This window comes from Solanum tuberosum, unplaced genomic scaffold, assembly GCF_000226075.1.
Source record: "Solanum tuberosum cultivar DM 1-3 516 R44 unplaced genomic scaffold, SolTub_3.0 scf00589, whole genome shotgun sequence".
Taxonomy (NCBI): Eukaryota; Viridiplantae; Streptophyta; class Magnoliopsida; order Solanales; family Solanaceae; genus Solanum; species Solanum tuberosum.
The window spans coordinates 130,188-145,192 of NW_006239511.1; the positions used below are offsets into that span (position 1 = coordinate 130,188).

Sequence of the window (15,005 nt, forward strand, 5' to 3'; positions counted from 1 at the left end):
AAAAAAATTGAAGTTGAAAAATGTTTTTTTTTTTAAAAAAGCTTTAATTTATTTTTTCAACAAAAAAAATTGATTTTTTCAACAAAAATATTGTAATTTGAAGTTGGAGGAAAGTTTTGGAAAATGTTTTCCTAAAGTTTTGAAGGGAAGTCATTTTCCTTGAATTTGAGGGAAATGAGTTGATTTGGAAAACATTTTCCAAAACATTTTACCCAACCAAGCATGAGAAAATTGGAAAATATTTTTCGGAAAATGTTTTCCTTCATACCAAACACACCCTTCAAGTAATTATGACATCTCGAGATACAAGCAATTGTGGATGATATAACTAGTAAATATGATCCTCCCCAAGTCAATATAAATCTCATAATTCTCAAACATTTATTGCAGTATTAATTATTTTTTTTAAAAAAATTACACTATTTGGTTCATGAGCTTTATGTAGTATGATAAAATGGATGTCCATATAGATTACAACAAAGTTTTTTTTTTTTTGCTTTGGAATTGGAAGGATTTTATTTATTAAATAGTAGGTTCATCCATACAAAAAGAAATTGATCTAAACGATATAGTTTCATTCACATCTCCTTCAAGAGCTTTTAGTGTAAAGGAAGGAGATGTTTCAAAAACAAACAACTTGTTCATAGGCATATTTGCATCCATAGTCTTCCTTCCATATTCCTCTAATATGTCTGCTATTGAGTTAGCCTCCCTCATTATATGCTTCATTGTTGATCCTCCCATCAGTAGGAGCATTGACTTGCAATCCGAATTAATGTGTGAGTATTGGTTTAGAACTTTCTAAGGTGTTAAGTAATAATACATGAGAGTCGGTCTCCATGAGCAAATGGTTAATGTTTATTTTCTATGCTAGATTCAAACCATGGAGCAAAGCTAGTAGTTCCGCATGATGGGCATTAACGACATTTACTTTGCAAGAAAATCCTACAATCCAACTGCCTAGATAGTCCCTTAAACTCCACCGGTTCCACCCATTTTCAAGTTTTGATTATCGGGACTAGGCAGGCCGTGGGCACTAACTACGAGTTTCCTAGCGAAGTGTATTGCCTTGATGAGCATAATTTTTGAATTTCTTTGTGAAGGTTTGGTCCAGTGATGATAATGCCATACTTATTCCATATATGCTTTGCATCTGGACACTCCATAAAAATATGAGTTACATTTTCTTCTTCATTTGTACAAGAGTAACAAGTTTTATATCTTATTACTTGATATTTATTATTTATCAAGTTGTCTTGGTAAGACAATTTTCTTAATCTTCTTTATAATTTTCCTTCTATTTAAAAGTTTGGTTTGTTATTATGGTCAATCTTATCATGTATAGTAATATTATTTTTGCTGATTGTTTTTTTGCACGGATGGGTCGCAACTAAGACGCAAGTAAAATATAACTCACTCTAATGAATTGCTTCTATATTAAGGAGCTAGAAAATATCCAGTTGGAGTATGAGTTTGAGTGCAAGGGTCAAACCTATGGATTTCCGGTCTACGTCTGTCAGGATTCACCCCACGGAGCCAGAAGCTCATGTTCAAAGTTCTTTAGCAGTTGCTTGGCATCCAGGTATGCTAATTTTAATTGAGTAGTTAGACCTGTCTTTACTTGCATAATACCTTGTGAATTGTTGGGAGTTTGGGCAGACGAATGCGTGGATATCTAGGGTTGTTTAGGGTGGTAAGGTACTTAACTTGATGATATTAATCTTGCGATTGTTGCTAGGTGTTATTCTAGGGTTGGTAACCGGTAGGTCGTAAGTGGGAAAAGTTGTTCGAAAAGAGTTGTCCAAGAGTAGGTGATGGTTGTTGTTTTTCAAGTTATGTAATGTGTGCATATTAATTGTCTCTATTGTAAAACTTGTACAATGCATGTTGGGGAAAACATAAGGGTTTGGATGTGAAATGATCAATTCTTGACAATCTCATGCAATTAAGCTGTTTTACTTACTTGTATTTACTAGTGTGATTGTATATTATTGTGAATGTGTTTGTGTGACTATTCGTTGACTCGGGTACCAAGCCTGGTGCAGGATATCCTAGGCCTTTCTCACGATTATTTCACCCAAATTAGGGTTTTTTTTCACAATTAACCTCTAAGGTAGTTCCCATAAATTCTATGACCTAAGAATTGAATTATCAAGCTAAGGGAGTAATTAAATTTCCTTTAACTATGATTACGATGAAAATAAGAGAAAATTCACCCTAGGTCACACTTGCTCTTCCCCAAAATGAAATTGCCAAACAATGGGTGGTTTTGGGAATTTTCTTGCATTAAATGCGACTAACGTCGCTATAACGGCCCAATCTCGCTATAGCGACATCGCTGTAGCGGGACCTTCCGCTATAACGAGAATTAAGTCCACCTCTATAGCATTGTTCACCCGCTATAGCCGCTTGCACGGGATAGAAATTCGAAAATTTCTCAAAAAGATCCCATTTTGCAACACACCTTCGAAACTTGATGTGTTAAACTAACACTTTCATGCCAAGTTCGATATATAAGAGTTTTACTTGCCTGAATTCACTTTTGCAAAGCCCTATGGAATCCCTGCGTCTTAGAAACAAGAAAAAACAAACTCACTTAGACATTTCACCCTATCCTTTTTTCGGATTGTCCTAAACCTTATCACACTCAAATTTCGTCCAAGCCTAACCTAGCTGAAATTTTTAATTCACTATTCCAAAAGTTTTGTTCCTCATTGACTTTCACTAGTAGCTCTCCCATGAAGACTGGAAGGGTCTTTCACACTACGACATTAGGAGAGTTCATATTACTAGACAGACTCTTCGTTACTTTATCCAATATTTGCTTCAAATACTTGCATTTACCTCTATTCTCATTTATAGTTTCTCGTGAATTTTGTTTTCTTTTAATCCTTTCATCTAGGGTAATTAACCCCCCCCCCTCCCCCTCATATGAACTCTATCTTGTGTATTAATAACAACTAATAAATACATTTATATGGGGACACAAACTAAAACCTATGAGAACTCACAAACTTACATGGATTAGGGAAAACAAGAGAAGTAGCACCAAATTTAATTTGGCGTTCAACTTTGTACAACATTATATATTACAGTTGAAAATAATATAACAAAAATGTATAAACAAATCTTAAGGCTGAGGCACGGATATCTTGCTCTCTTTAAGGAGATTCAAGCCCACTGCGGCATAATCTACACCGATCCAACAGTATCACTCTTGACTTGTCCCCTCCAGGATACAACAACCCAACAACGTGTACAACTCAAGAAACTCCGGATTAGTTGAAGAGTCCAAAGCTCCACATAAGAACACCTTCCTTCAACATATAAATATTCTCTTTTGTATATAGTGAATATAGTTGAAAATTAAACTTAGAATATTATTCTTTGTCTCAACTCTCTCTTTCACTACAACACTAATCTCAATATAAACACAATAAAATACTACTCATCTTTTCCACTCGATATTTTCTTGTACTTATCTTGTTTTTCCTTATCCCTCAACCCAAAGGAAGACCACACTATAGCTATTTATAGGTGATGAATTCTTCCTTGCAATGAATAGGAAGATAGTGGGTAGTAAATTTGCCAAATGAATGGCTCAAAAATGTTACATAAGTTACAAGACATAAAGATAGAATAATGGATGAAATGAAGAGTTGGTGGTTACATAAGTTACTAAAAACTAATGACCACTTTCTTCCACAATTGATGAGGGTAAAGAGGCACAAATATAATGTCCATCAATAGACATAACATGATATATAATGTGACATATAATATATTTTTATTAATATTAAAATGTCACACCAACAAATACATTTAGATGGGGACACAAACAAAAACCTATGAGAACTCACAAACTTACATGGATTAGGGAAAACAGGAGAAGTAGCACCAAATTTAATTTGGCGTTCAACTTTGCTACAACATTATATAGCAAATACAAACTTAATGTCGCTTGTTGTGTTCAAATAGGGTGGCTTAAGATCCTAAAAACTAACTACAACGTGGCTACTTATGGCGGATCGCACTGTGATGCGTATAATAGGTATTTTGTATCATGTGCTAGTGAAGGTTGAGACCTAAATATCAGGTTATTGTTTTTTATGTTTGGTTAGAAAGAAGAAAATATTGTCTCAAGAGCATTTAGGTAGAATCAGACAAATACTTTAACATTAGACTCGTACCTTACCATTTAACCCAAAACTAGACCCTGGTCCCTAACCTCAAACCTACCTATAACTAGATCCTCAAGACGATCATGCCCAAACACAAGATCCGACACTAACTCAAGACCTAATTTCTATCATAATCCCGACTGAGATTAAAGACCCAAATTCGAACCAGGATATGACCCGACACTTACTTAGGATGAGGTCAAGGCCGAGGTTGGATCTCAAGTTAGGAGTCAACTGCTCAGATCTCAAGTCAGGGTCAGTGGTCAAGAGTTGGGAATCAAGAGTCGAGTCTGAGGTCTCGAGTCTCAGGCTCAGGGTTAGGATTGGGGAATCGGGATCCATAGTTGAGTTTAATTAGGGTTGGGAGTTGGTACCCTTGTCAAGATCAATTCTGAAGTTAGGTCTTAAGTTGGGGAAGACAGGATTTATAAAATCATTCCACACTTAACCAGGAATAAGGTTGAATTAACTAAAAGAAAATTTCACTAAATTTCTTAAACTAGATGGATTTTATATCGTATATCAAGGAAAGAATTCAAATCAAGACGATCAAAAATGGAAAAATAAATTAGGGTTACAAGTGTTTTTGGGGTGGTGAGATGGGGATGGAAAAATAAAGATTGCAAAAATTTTAAATTATGATTTTTAGAATTGAGATAAAACATAGAGCTTGTTAAAAATAAACAAGGAAATGAGGGCACCTAATATGAAAGAGACTAAAATATATGATATCAAGAGAAATTTTAGTAGCTTAGTTAGTTGACCATCCAAATTTTTGTCTTGTTGTAAGAGTTTGATTCCCCACTTTGTCATTGATCCATCATTTCCCTTTTCAATAATAATAATAATAATAATAATAAATGGTATAAAATAAATCATACAAACAAGGAAACAAATCAATTGATGTTCAAAGAGGAAATATATAGTGTTACCCATTTAAATAGTTTCATCCATATTTTGCGATATCCTCATCTCCTTTCTTTTTTAGGACCAATTTATGAGAAAAAGTCCTCTCAGATTTTCATGTTTTTATCAAAACTTTACGGTAAGTGGATAAAGGAGAAAAAAAAGGAAGTGAAAAAGTGATTCAAATATGAAAAGGATACAGTGATTCACATACGAAATAATAGGGCATGAAGAAGGTCGTTAAGGTTTGTAGGATGAAAGAGATACAAAGAGGAGAGTTGGGAGCGATTGAAGGAAATTGAAATGGATTAGGGTTTAGAAAATAGTTATGAGCATTAAAAAAATAATGAAGCGGAGAAGTGTGGGCCATCCAGTTAAATTGAATGAATAACAGAGACTAAAAAGATCAAATGGGTTGCGGCCAAACAAAACATCCAGAACCCAACCCATTTGATCTTTTTAATCTCCGCAGTTAATTTAATTTAACCAGACCACCCACACATTTCCCTTTCACTATATATTTAACCCTTAACTATTTTCTAAACGCTAGTTCATTTCTATTTCCTTTGGTCGCCCCCAACTCTCCTTTTTCTTTCCCATTCATCCTACAAACCCTAACAACCTTCTTCAAGTTCTCATTATTTTGTATGTGATCGATATATTCTTTTCATTTTCAAACCTCCTTGTCACTTTTTTTTCTCCTCTGTCCATTTATTGTAAATATTAGATAACAAACATGAAGAATTGAGAAGACTTTTCATCATAAATTGGTCCAAAAAAGGAAAAGAGATGAAAATATTGAGAAACTTGAGTAAAATTATCTAAATACTAGTAAATTGGGTAACACTGTTTATTTCCTCTTTGAATGTTGATTGGTATGCTGTCATGTTTATATGATTTATTTTAATATCATTTTTTTACTTATTATTGATAAGAGAAGCGATGGAGGGGATTACAATGTGGAGAATCAGACTCTCACAAACAAAGCAAAATATTTAGATAGTCAATCAACTAATCTACTAAAATTTCCCTTAATACCGTCTATTTTAGTCTCTTCCATATTATGTATTCTCCATTCCTTGTTTAACTTTAACAGAATCAATGTTAAATCTCAACTCTAAAAATACTAATTAAATTTTTTTCTAATTTGTATTTTCCAATACCCCCGTCCCCCTCAGAAAAAACTTGTAATCCTAATTTAGATTTCCATTTTTGGTTGTTCTAATTCCAATAGTTTTCTTGATAAGTGACTTAAAATTCATCTTGTTAAAGAAATGGTATTAATAATAATAATAATTAAAAAAAAATGGTATTAAAATATATCATACAAGTATGGAAACAAATCTATCAATATTCAAAGCGGAAATAGACGGTATTACCCCATTTTACTAGTATTTAATAGTTTCATCCATATTTTGTGATTTCCTCATCCCCTTCCTTTATTGGACCGACTTATGATAAAAAGGCCTCTCAGATCTTCATGGTTTTATCCAAACTGTATAGTAAATGGATAAAGGAAAAAGTCAACGAGTGGTTCAAAAAATGAAAAGAATATAGTGATTCACATACAAAATAATAGGGCTTGAAGAAGGTTGTTAAAGTTTGTAGATGAAAGAGAGAAATAGAAGAGAGTTGGGGCGATTGGAGGAAATAAAATGATTTAAGGTTTGGAAAATAGTTGTGAGAATTAAATAAATAGTGTGGATCGTCTAGTTTAATTGAATGAATAACATATTTGATCTTCTTAATCTCTGTTGTTCATTCAATTTAACCAGACGACCAACACATCTCCTATTCACTATATATTTGACCCTCACAACTCTTTTCTAAACCCTAATAGATCTCTATTTCCTTTGGTCGCCCCAACTCTCCTCTTTCTCTCCTATTCATCCTACAAACCCTAACAATCTTCTTCAAACTCTCATTATTTTGTCTATGAATCAGTATGTTCTTTCCATTTTGGAACCCCATTTTCACTTTTTTTTTAATACTTAATCCATTTACTGTGTAGTTTAGATTAAAAAAACACGAAATCTGAGAGGTCTTTTCATCATAAATTGGTACAAAAAAAAGGAAAATAGATGAAGATATAGGAAACTTGTATGAAACTATCTAAATACTTTGGGTTACACTATTTATTTTCTCTCAGATTGTTGATTGATATGTTTTCATGTTTGTATGATTTATTTTAATATCATTTTTTTAAATTATTATTGATAAGGGAAACGATGGAGGGGATTGAAATGTGGATAATCGAACTCTCACCAACCTGACAAATTTTTTAGATAGTCAATCAACTGAGTTATTAAAATTCATATTTAATACCGTCTATTTTAGTGTCTTCCTTATTATGCCTTTTTTTTTCTTACTTTTAACAGGCTCTATATTTAATCTCAAATCTAAAAATCATAATTCAAAATTTCTACAATCTCTATCTTCCCATCCCCACCCCCTTAAAAAAAACTTCTTACCCTAATTTAGATTTCCATCTTTAGTTGTTCTAATTTCAATTATTTTCTTGATATGTGACATAATTCGTCTACTTTAAGAAACTTGGTGAATGTTCTTTTAATTTCCTTAAGTGTGGAATGTTATTACAAATGCAACCTTTCCTAACCTGAGACCCAACTTCTTGGCGGACAACTAAAGAGACTTCTTTTTCGGGTTTCTTTAGTTGTCTCTATGTCCATGCATAAGGAGGTTGCCCTAGCGGCCTGCGATTTCATAAAAAATAGTTGTCAAATTGAAACAACATACAAGTTTTTTGTATACTGCTTTGTATTTAAAACAATGCACATTTTCCCTTCAGTGTTATTACGCTGGGTGTTATTCTAAGAATGACACCATGTCTGTTCCAGTTTCATTGACCTGATCCTGACTAGGGACCAAACTCTTAACCATGTACCCAAATCCCAACTAGGGATCCTGACTCCTAGATCCTTATCATAAGCCCAAGACTTTAGACCCCAGACTGAACTCTTGACTCCTAGCTCTTGGACCCCTAACACGAACATGGGATTCAATTACCAGACCCTTAACTCGAAATTCGACATAGATCCCAACTGGATCCTATGTTGGTGTTAAGGTCAAATCCATATTGTATGTCAAAAATTAGAGCCAACTAGTTCCTTGTACTACAAAGAAGAAACTATCCCTTCCTTACAACAAATAAAGTATTTACATAGATAAAATCCAATATATTCACAATCTTCTTTTGTTTTCCCTCTATAATATTAGGTATTGGAAAGTCCGAGTGGAGTATGGGGTATCTAGTCAAAAGCTCAGGGTTAGGATTAGGGAACCAGAATCCCTACTTGGTATTAGGGTTGGGAGTTGGTACCCTTGTCAAGATCAATTCTAAAGTCAGGTTTCAAGTTGGGGAAGTTTGCATTTATAAATTCATTCCACACTTAACTAGAAATAGGATTGAATAAACTAAAAGAAAATTTCACCAAATGTCTTAAAGTAGATGGATTGTATATCACATATCGAGGAATGAATTGAAATCAAGACAATGGGAAACTAAATTAGGGTTACAAGTATTTTTAGGGTGGTGAGGGTGGGGATGGAACAATAGAGATTCTAGAAATTTTAAATTATGATTTTTAGAATTGAGATAAAACATAAAGCTTGTTAAAAATAAACAAGGAAATGATGGTACATAATATGGAAGAGACTAAAATATACGGTATTAAGGGGAATTTTAGTAGCTAAGTTTGTTGATCACCCATATTTTTGCTTGTTGGTAAGAGTTCGATTCCCCACTTTGTCATCCCCTTTTCAATAATAATAATAATAATGATAATGCTAATAATAATAATAATAAATGGTATTAAAATAAATCATATAACCATGGAAACAAATCACTCAATATTTAAAGAGGAAATAGACGGCGTATGTAACCCCATTTTACTAGTATTTATATAGTTTCATCCATATTTTGCGATATCCTCATCACCTTTCTTTATTGGACCACTTTATGAAAATGATCCTCTCAGATCTTCATATTTTTATCCAAACTTTATAGTTAATGGATAAAGGAGAAAAACGAAAGTGAAAAAGTGGTTCGAAAATGAAAAGAATATATTGATTCACATACGAAATAATAGAGCTTGAAAAAGGTTATTAAGGTTTGTATATGAAAGAGAGACAAAGAGGAGAGTTGTGGGCGATTGAAGGAAATAGAAATTCATTAGCGTTTAAAAAATAGTTGTGAAAATTAAATAAATAGTGAAGGGGAGAAGTGTGGGTCGTCCAGTTGAATTGAATGAAAACCGGAGATTAAAGGATCAAATGGGATGTGGCCAAACAAAACAACCCAGAACCCAACCCATTTGATATTTTTAATCTCCGTTGTTTTTTCAATTTAACCAGAGGACACACACATCTTCCTTTCACTATTTATTTAATCCTAATAAAACTATTTTTTAAACCCTAATCCATTTCTAATTTCTTTGATCGCCCCCAACTCTGCATTTTCTTTCCCAGTCATCGTTCAAACCCTAACAACCTTCTTCAAACTCTCATAATTTTGTGTGTGAATCAGTGTATTCTTTCCATTTTTGAACCATTTTTTCACTTCTTTTTTCCCATTTATTCATTTACTATAATGCTTATAAATAAATATGAAGATTTGAGAGGACTTTTCATCATAAATTGATACAAGAAAGGAAAAGAGATGAAGAGATAGGGAAACTTGTATGAAACTATGCAACTACTACTAAAGTGGGGTAACACCATTTATTTCCTCTCTGAATGTTGATTGATATTTTTCATGTTTTTATGATTTATTTTAATATCACTTTTTAAATTATAATTGAAAAAGGAAACGATTGAGGTGATTACAATGTGGAGAATCGAACTCCCACCAATAAGACAAAAATTTAATATAGTCAATCAACTGAGCTACTAAAATACTTCTTAATACCGTCTATTTTAGTCTCTTCCATATTATGTGCCCTCATTTCCTTGTTTATTTTGATTTTTGAACATACTCTATGTTAATATCAACCTCAACTAGCATCTCTTGATTTAAAAAAAAAATCAAAGTCATTTCTTCATCATGTTTTTTATTGATCTCATTTATATCTCGTTTATATAGTCTATTCACATTTATACAATCCATTTTCCATCTTTAGAACTAAAGTTGTTCACTTGAAGAAAATGCATCCCCTACTTTCTCATCTAAAGGAAAAGCCACTATTTGCCTGGGCTCCTCTGCTCCTCCTCTATCTGTGTGTTGTTTTGTAGCTCTGTTAGGTTGTCGGCGTGGTCTTGTGATGGTTATATCTCAAAATAGAAATGGTTAAATAATGTATATCTTACCAAATGTGAATACTTAAATCTATAAAAGAAATTGAACTACTAGCTCATTACAAATTATTTTTAGTTTGTAGATTGAATAAATTAGATTTTATTTCATTTATTCGATGTTGAATTAATCCCTTATTCTTAGTAAGAAATATTTTTGGATCTAAGAAAAAAATTAAGTTTAAAAGACAAATTATTAGTTATTTTTTCTATTAAATCTGATACAACTACTAAAACAAGAATGATCTTTAAAACGTGAATCTTTTAAATAAAATAGAGTATTTGTAAGAGATAGTCCATTCAAATAATACAGAAGAAATGAACAGTACATCACTAAATAAAAGAGAAGAAAGAACGTACAACATGTTGACTTAATTTCAATTCCGAAGAATTGTTGAAAAAGATTCGTGCTTGAATTGAATTCCATCATCGCCATTGTCATCAAAGTCCTCTTCAGTGTTTTGAATGTCTTTCATCAAAGCCGCAATAGGTTGAGTTGTGTGATTGAATGGGAGGGATTGTTGAAGCGTTATATTTATAAGAGCGACAAGCGACTAGGGTTTTCTAAAACTTAGTTCAAACTTTTTAAAACTTAATTTTCTCACAAAAAACTTAGTTATCAATTTTTAACCCTTCATTATATATCTAGAAATAATAACATCCAGTAAATTTTAGAAAGTTAGGTTTTAAAATTTTAGTCGATTTATAAATATTGGCTAAAATTGCCACCTCTAATTGTGAGAAAATTAGGTTTTAAAAAGTTTGAACTAAGTTTTAGAAAACCCTAGTCGCTTGTCACTTTTATAAATATAACACTTCAACAATCCCTCTCATTCAATCACACAACTCAACCTATTGCGGCTTAGATGAAAGACATTCAAAACACTGAAGAGGACGTTGATGACAATGGTGATGATGGAATTCAATTCAAGTACGAATCCTTTTCAACAATTCTTCAGAATTGAAAATAAGTCAACATGTTATAAGTTCTTTCTTCTCTTTTATTTAGTGATGTACTGTTCATTTCTTCTGTATTACTTTAATGGACTATCTCTTACAAATACTCTATTTTATTTAAAAGATTCATGTTTTTAAAGATTCATTTTCTTGTTTTAGTAGTTGTATCAGATTTAATAGAAAAAATAACTAATAATTTGTCTTTTAAACTTAATTTTTTTCTTAGATCCAAAAATTTCTTACTAAGAATAAGGGATTAATTCAACATCGAATAAATGAAATAAAATCTAATTTTTTCAATCTACAAACTAAAAATAATTTGTAATGAGCTAGTGGAACAATTTATTTTTATAGATTTAAGTATTCACATTTGATAGATATACATTATTTAACCATTTCTTTTTTGAGATATAACAATAGTTGTTGGAAAAGTGGGTTGGTCTGCTCGCACTCTAAACTCTCTTTCTTACGTGAGACAGAAAGTGTAACTATCCAAGCTCTTTCAACTTGTCCTCACTTTGGATAAGTATAGTGGTTAAATCCGTTAGTAAGATGAGAGTCGTAAAATTGAAACGAGAACTATCAAGTGGTTATTGAATGCATCTTCAAGGAATTGATTGCTTCTTCATGAAAAACTTGGAGGATTTTTTCAGAAGGATAGAGTCATTGTATTCTCGAGTACTGATTCTCTTTTAGGAAGGTATTCTATTGAATGAAGGTTGGATGTACATACATGTTGTTGTGTTATTTGCAAGTTTTCTTCTTTGAGCATATTAATTCTAACAAATATACATATACAATTCGCCTCTCTCCACTCTCACTCGCCTCTTTCCTTCCTCTCCCAAACTCGCTCGCCTCTTTCCTCCCTCTAACAGGTAACTACGAATCGTAATTAGCAAACTATAGCTATGAAGGCTAATTAAGTTTATTTTAATGACTATTTGCGAAATTTCCTCAAAATTTAATTGTCAATTAATTATTGACACTAAAATTAAAAATCATAAGCAATAAAGTGATTGCTATTAAATAATTGTAAATGTCCAATATATGTCTAAATAGGATTTGTATATATAGTCAAAACAATATTTGGACAGGTTTATAAATAAACTTGCTGCGACTGGTAGGAAATATTAATATCTCGATAGGACATATAAACATATAGTAATAAACAAAATAATTTATATTTTTAGTATATTCATATATTATAGGAAACCAAAATTGTACGTATTTATGTATAAATAGGATTTCTATAATAAAAACAATATTGTAAGTCAATTTTCATTTAAAGTTGGTTTTGCACTATCATAAATAAAGTTTCTATTGCTTATTATTTGGACAAAGTAATCCGATGGATTCCACCCAAAACGTTCCCCATGATATCATAATCGATATACTCGCACAACTTCCTGTGAAAGCACTTATAAGGTTTAAAGGTGTTTGCAGATCATGGTATTCGTTAATTAAAGACAATAAATTCATCAAACAACACTACGATACTCACAAAAATTGCCAAAAGTACTTTATGACTTGTAGAAGACGCAATATGAAGAACCAATTCAATTACTACCACTACACCATGGACGTCCCTCAACTTGATTCTACTAGTACAATCTCTCTTGTCGAATCTCCGGTTCCAATTGATCGATCGCGAATGGTATTGGGTAACACACAATATTTCTCATGTAATGGAATACTTCTTATAATTACATATGCTAATGATATCGTGTTGTGGAACCCAGCCACTAAAGAATCAAGAAGAATCCCTTGTCCAATTCGGAGTAAGAGTGGTGGTCTTTATAATTTTTGCTACTTTCCGAGTATTGACAGCTACAAAATATTTAGACTAGGACGTGAAGTTTTTAATGATGACAAAAATGACATGGATATTGATATATTTTCAACGAAAGGTAACTCGTGGAAATCTGTTGGCATGTTTCCTTCAAATTATGATTTCTTAGATAGTAGCATTGTTATGTCAGATGGGATTGTTTATATGATGGCGAAGAGAATTGGAAATTTAGTCAGTAGTACAATATTACGTTTTTGTTTGGAGAAAGAACAATTTGAAGAGGAATTGCTATGTGTGGACACGATACCAGGGAGAATACGTATTTTGTATTCTGTAGGAGAAAAACTTTGTTTGATTAGTTCATCTGGAGATAATAATGAGGTTCGTGAGATTTGGTTGTATATGATGACAACAAATTCATGGAGTAAGATATTGACAATTCCGTTAACTTTGAGACCTTTGAGTTTTATGGAGGATGGAGGCATGATGTTTCAAAAGTTCAATAGATCTGGGTTCGTGTTCGAGGCTTACAATTCAACAACACACAAATTTGAACAAGTTAATGTAACTGAAATTGAAGGACTTAACTTATTCAATAGGGTTGTAACCTACGTTGAAACTTTATCCTCTCCTAATTCGTAAAGGTAATTAGACAAGACCAGATACACCTGCAGGCGGACATTCACGGGAGAAAGCTGTTTATATAGTCTGTTCATATATCCCCTGCTTTCAGATTCCTTTTTTTTTCCATCAAAGTCATTTCTTCATAATGTTTCTTATTGAACTCATTTAATTCATTTATCTCTTGTTCTAGCTTATTTATGCATAAGACAAACCAACAACAACAATGTATCGTAACAATAACATAACTCTAGATAAGAAGATATGGAAGGTGAAGATTAAGATAGAATGTTAGTAAGTAGTTGAGTATTGTCTAGTACCCCTATTAGTATTGTTATTATTACTTCTCACTCGATCGACCTGTTAACGACCAATTGCTAACGAACTCAAAGGTGCAAATAGTCTGGAAACTAGAATGCACAAATCATGATAATTGAAGAATTAGATGTGAAGTTTTTTTTTTTTGTTTTTTATTGGTAAACAGAATTATATTAATTGAATGAGTACATAGTAATTGCAGGACAGAACACGCTAGTAAGTAGTGTTCAGTCGGAGGGGTATTAATACAGTAACTATTACAATTACCCGATGTAGTGGTCTAGTTAGCGGACTAAAAAGAGTTCCTACTTCCAATTGCCTTGCCACAAACAAAGGTGGAACTGTCCAATGCACAAAATAGTTAGCTTCCGACATCCTAGACCCCTGCTTTGCTAGCGTGTCTGCCACTTGATTTGCGAGTAATTCCTTGCAATCAGACAACATATTAGTATAAATGGGTGATCATTGTGGAGAAAATGGACGAGTTCTTCGCAGAACACATTGAGTTGTAGAAGCGTCAGCTTGTTCCTCAAGGCAATCTTTAATCGTGTAGTAAGGCGTACAATTCTGCCTTGATAGATGTGGTCTCAAATATGTTCCCCATAAAACCTGTTTTCCAGTACCATTCTTGTCCCTAATTACTCCTATGCCACCATTTCCGAGAGTTGTTATTGCGGAGCGATCACAATTTAGGGTGTGTTTGGTATGAAGGAAAATGTTTTCCTAGAAAATGTTTTCCTGGAAAACAAGTTGATTTTTGACTTATTTTCTCATGTTTGGTTGGTGAGTAGAAAATATTTTCCGAAAAAGATTTTTAGTGTTTGATTTATGAATGAAAAAATATTTTTGAGAAATATCTTTTATTTTTACTAGAGTAGAAAATAATTTTTGAAATTGAAAATATTTTTTAAAAACAAACTTAA

The 15,005-nt window shown here is 32.5% G+C and overlaps 1 protein-coding gene and 1 long non-coding RNA gene across 3 annotated transcripts in view; both read left to right on the forward strand.

Annotated features, from left to right (window-relative positions):
• Window positions 1-1,939, forward strand: part of LOC107058672 (uncharacterized) — a 3,160-nt gene extending 1,221 nt beyond the window's left edge. The window contains exons 2-3 of one of the 2 annotated variants that reach the window (XR_001472203.1): window positions 1,443-1,582; window positions 1,739-1,939. This is a non-coding gene — a long non-coding RNA (uncharacterized lncRNA). Of the gene's footprint in view, window positions 1-1,442 lie in introns of both variants that reach the window. The other variant, XR_001472202.1, reaches the window with a different exon arrangement.
• A 10,633-nt stretch (window positions 1,940-12,572) lies between these two features.
• On the forward strand, window positions 12,573-13,862 carry LOC102578305 (F-box protein At3g08750-like). Its single transcript, XM_006365899.2, has one exon. The coding sequence runs from the start codon at window positions 12,703-12,705 to the stop codon at window positions 13,783-13,785; it is 1,083 nt and encodes a 360-aa protein (XP_006365961.1). The 5' UTR covers window positions 12,573-12,702; the 3' UTR covers window positions 13,786-13,862.
• The last annotated feature ends 1,143 nt before the right edge of the window (window positions 13,863-15,005 follow it).

Excerpts from the sequence above, each read along its gene's own strand:
- LOC102578305 (XM_006365899.2), top strand. The coding sequence starts at position 12,703 with ATGGATTCCACCCAAAACGTTCCCCATGATATCATAATCGATATACTC.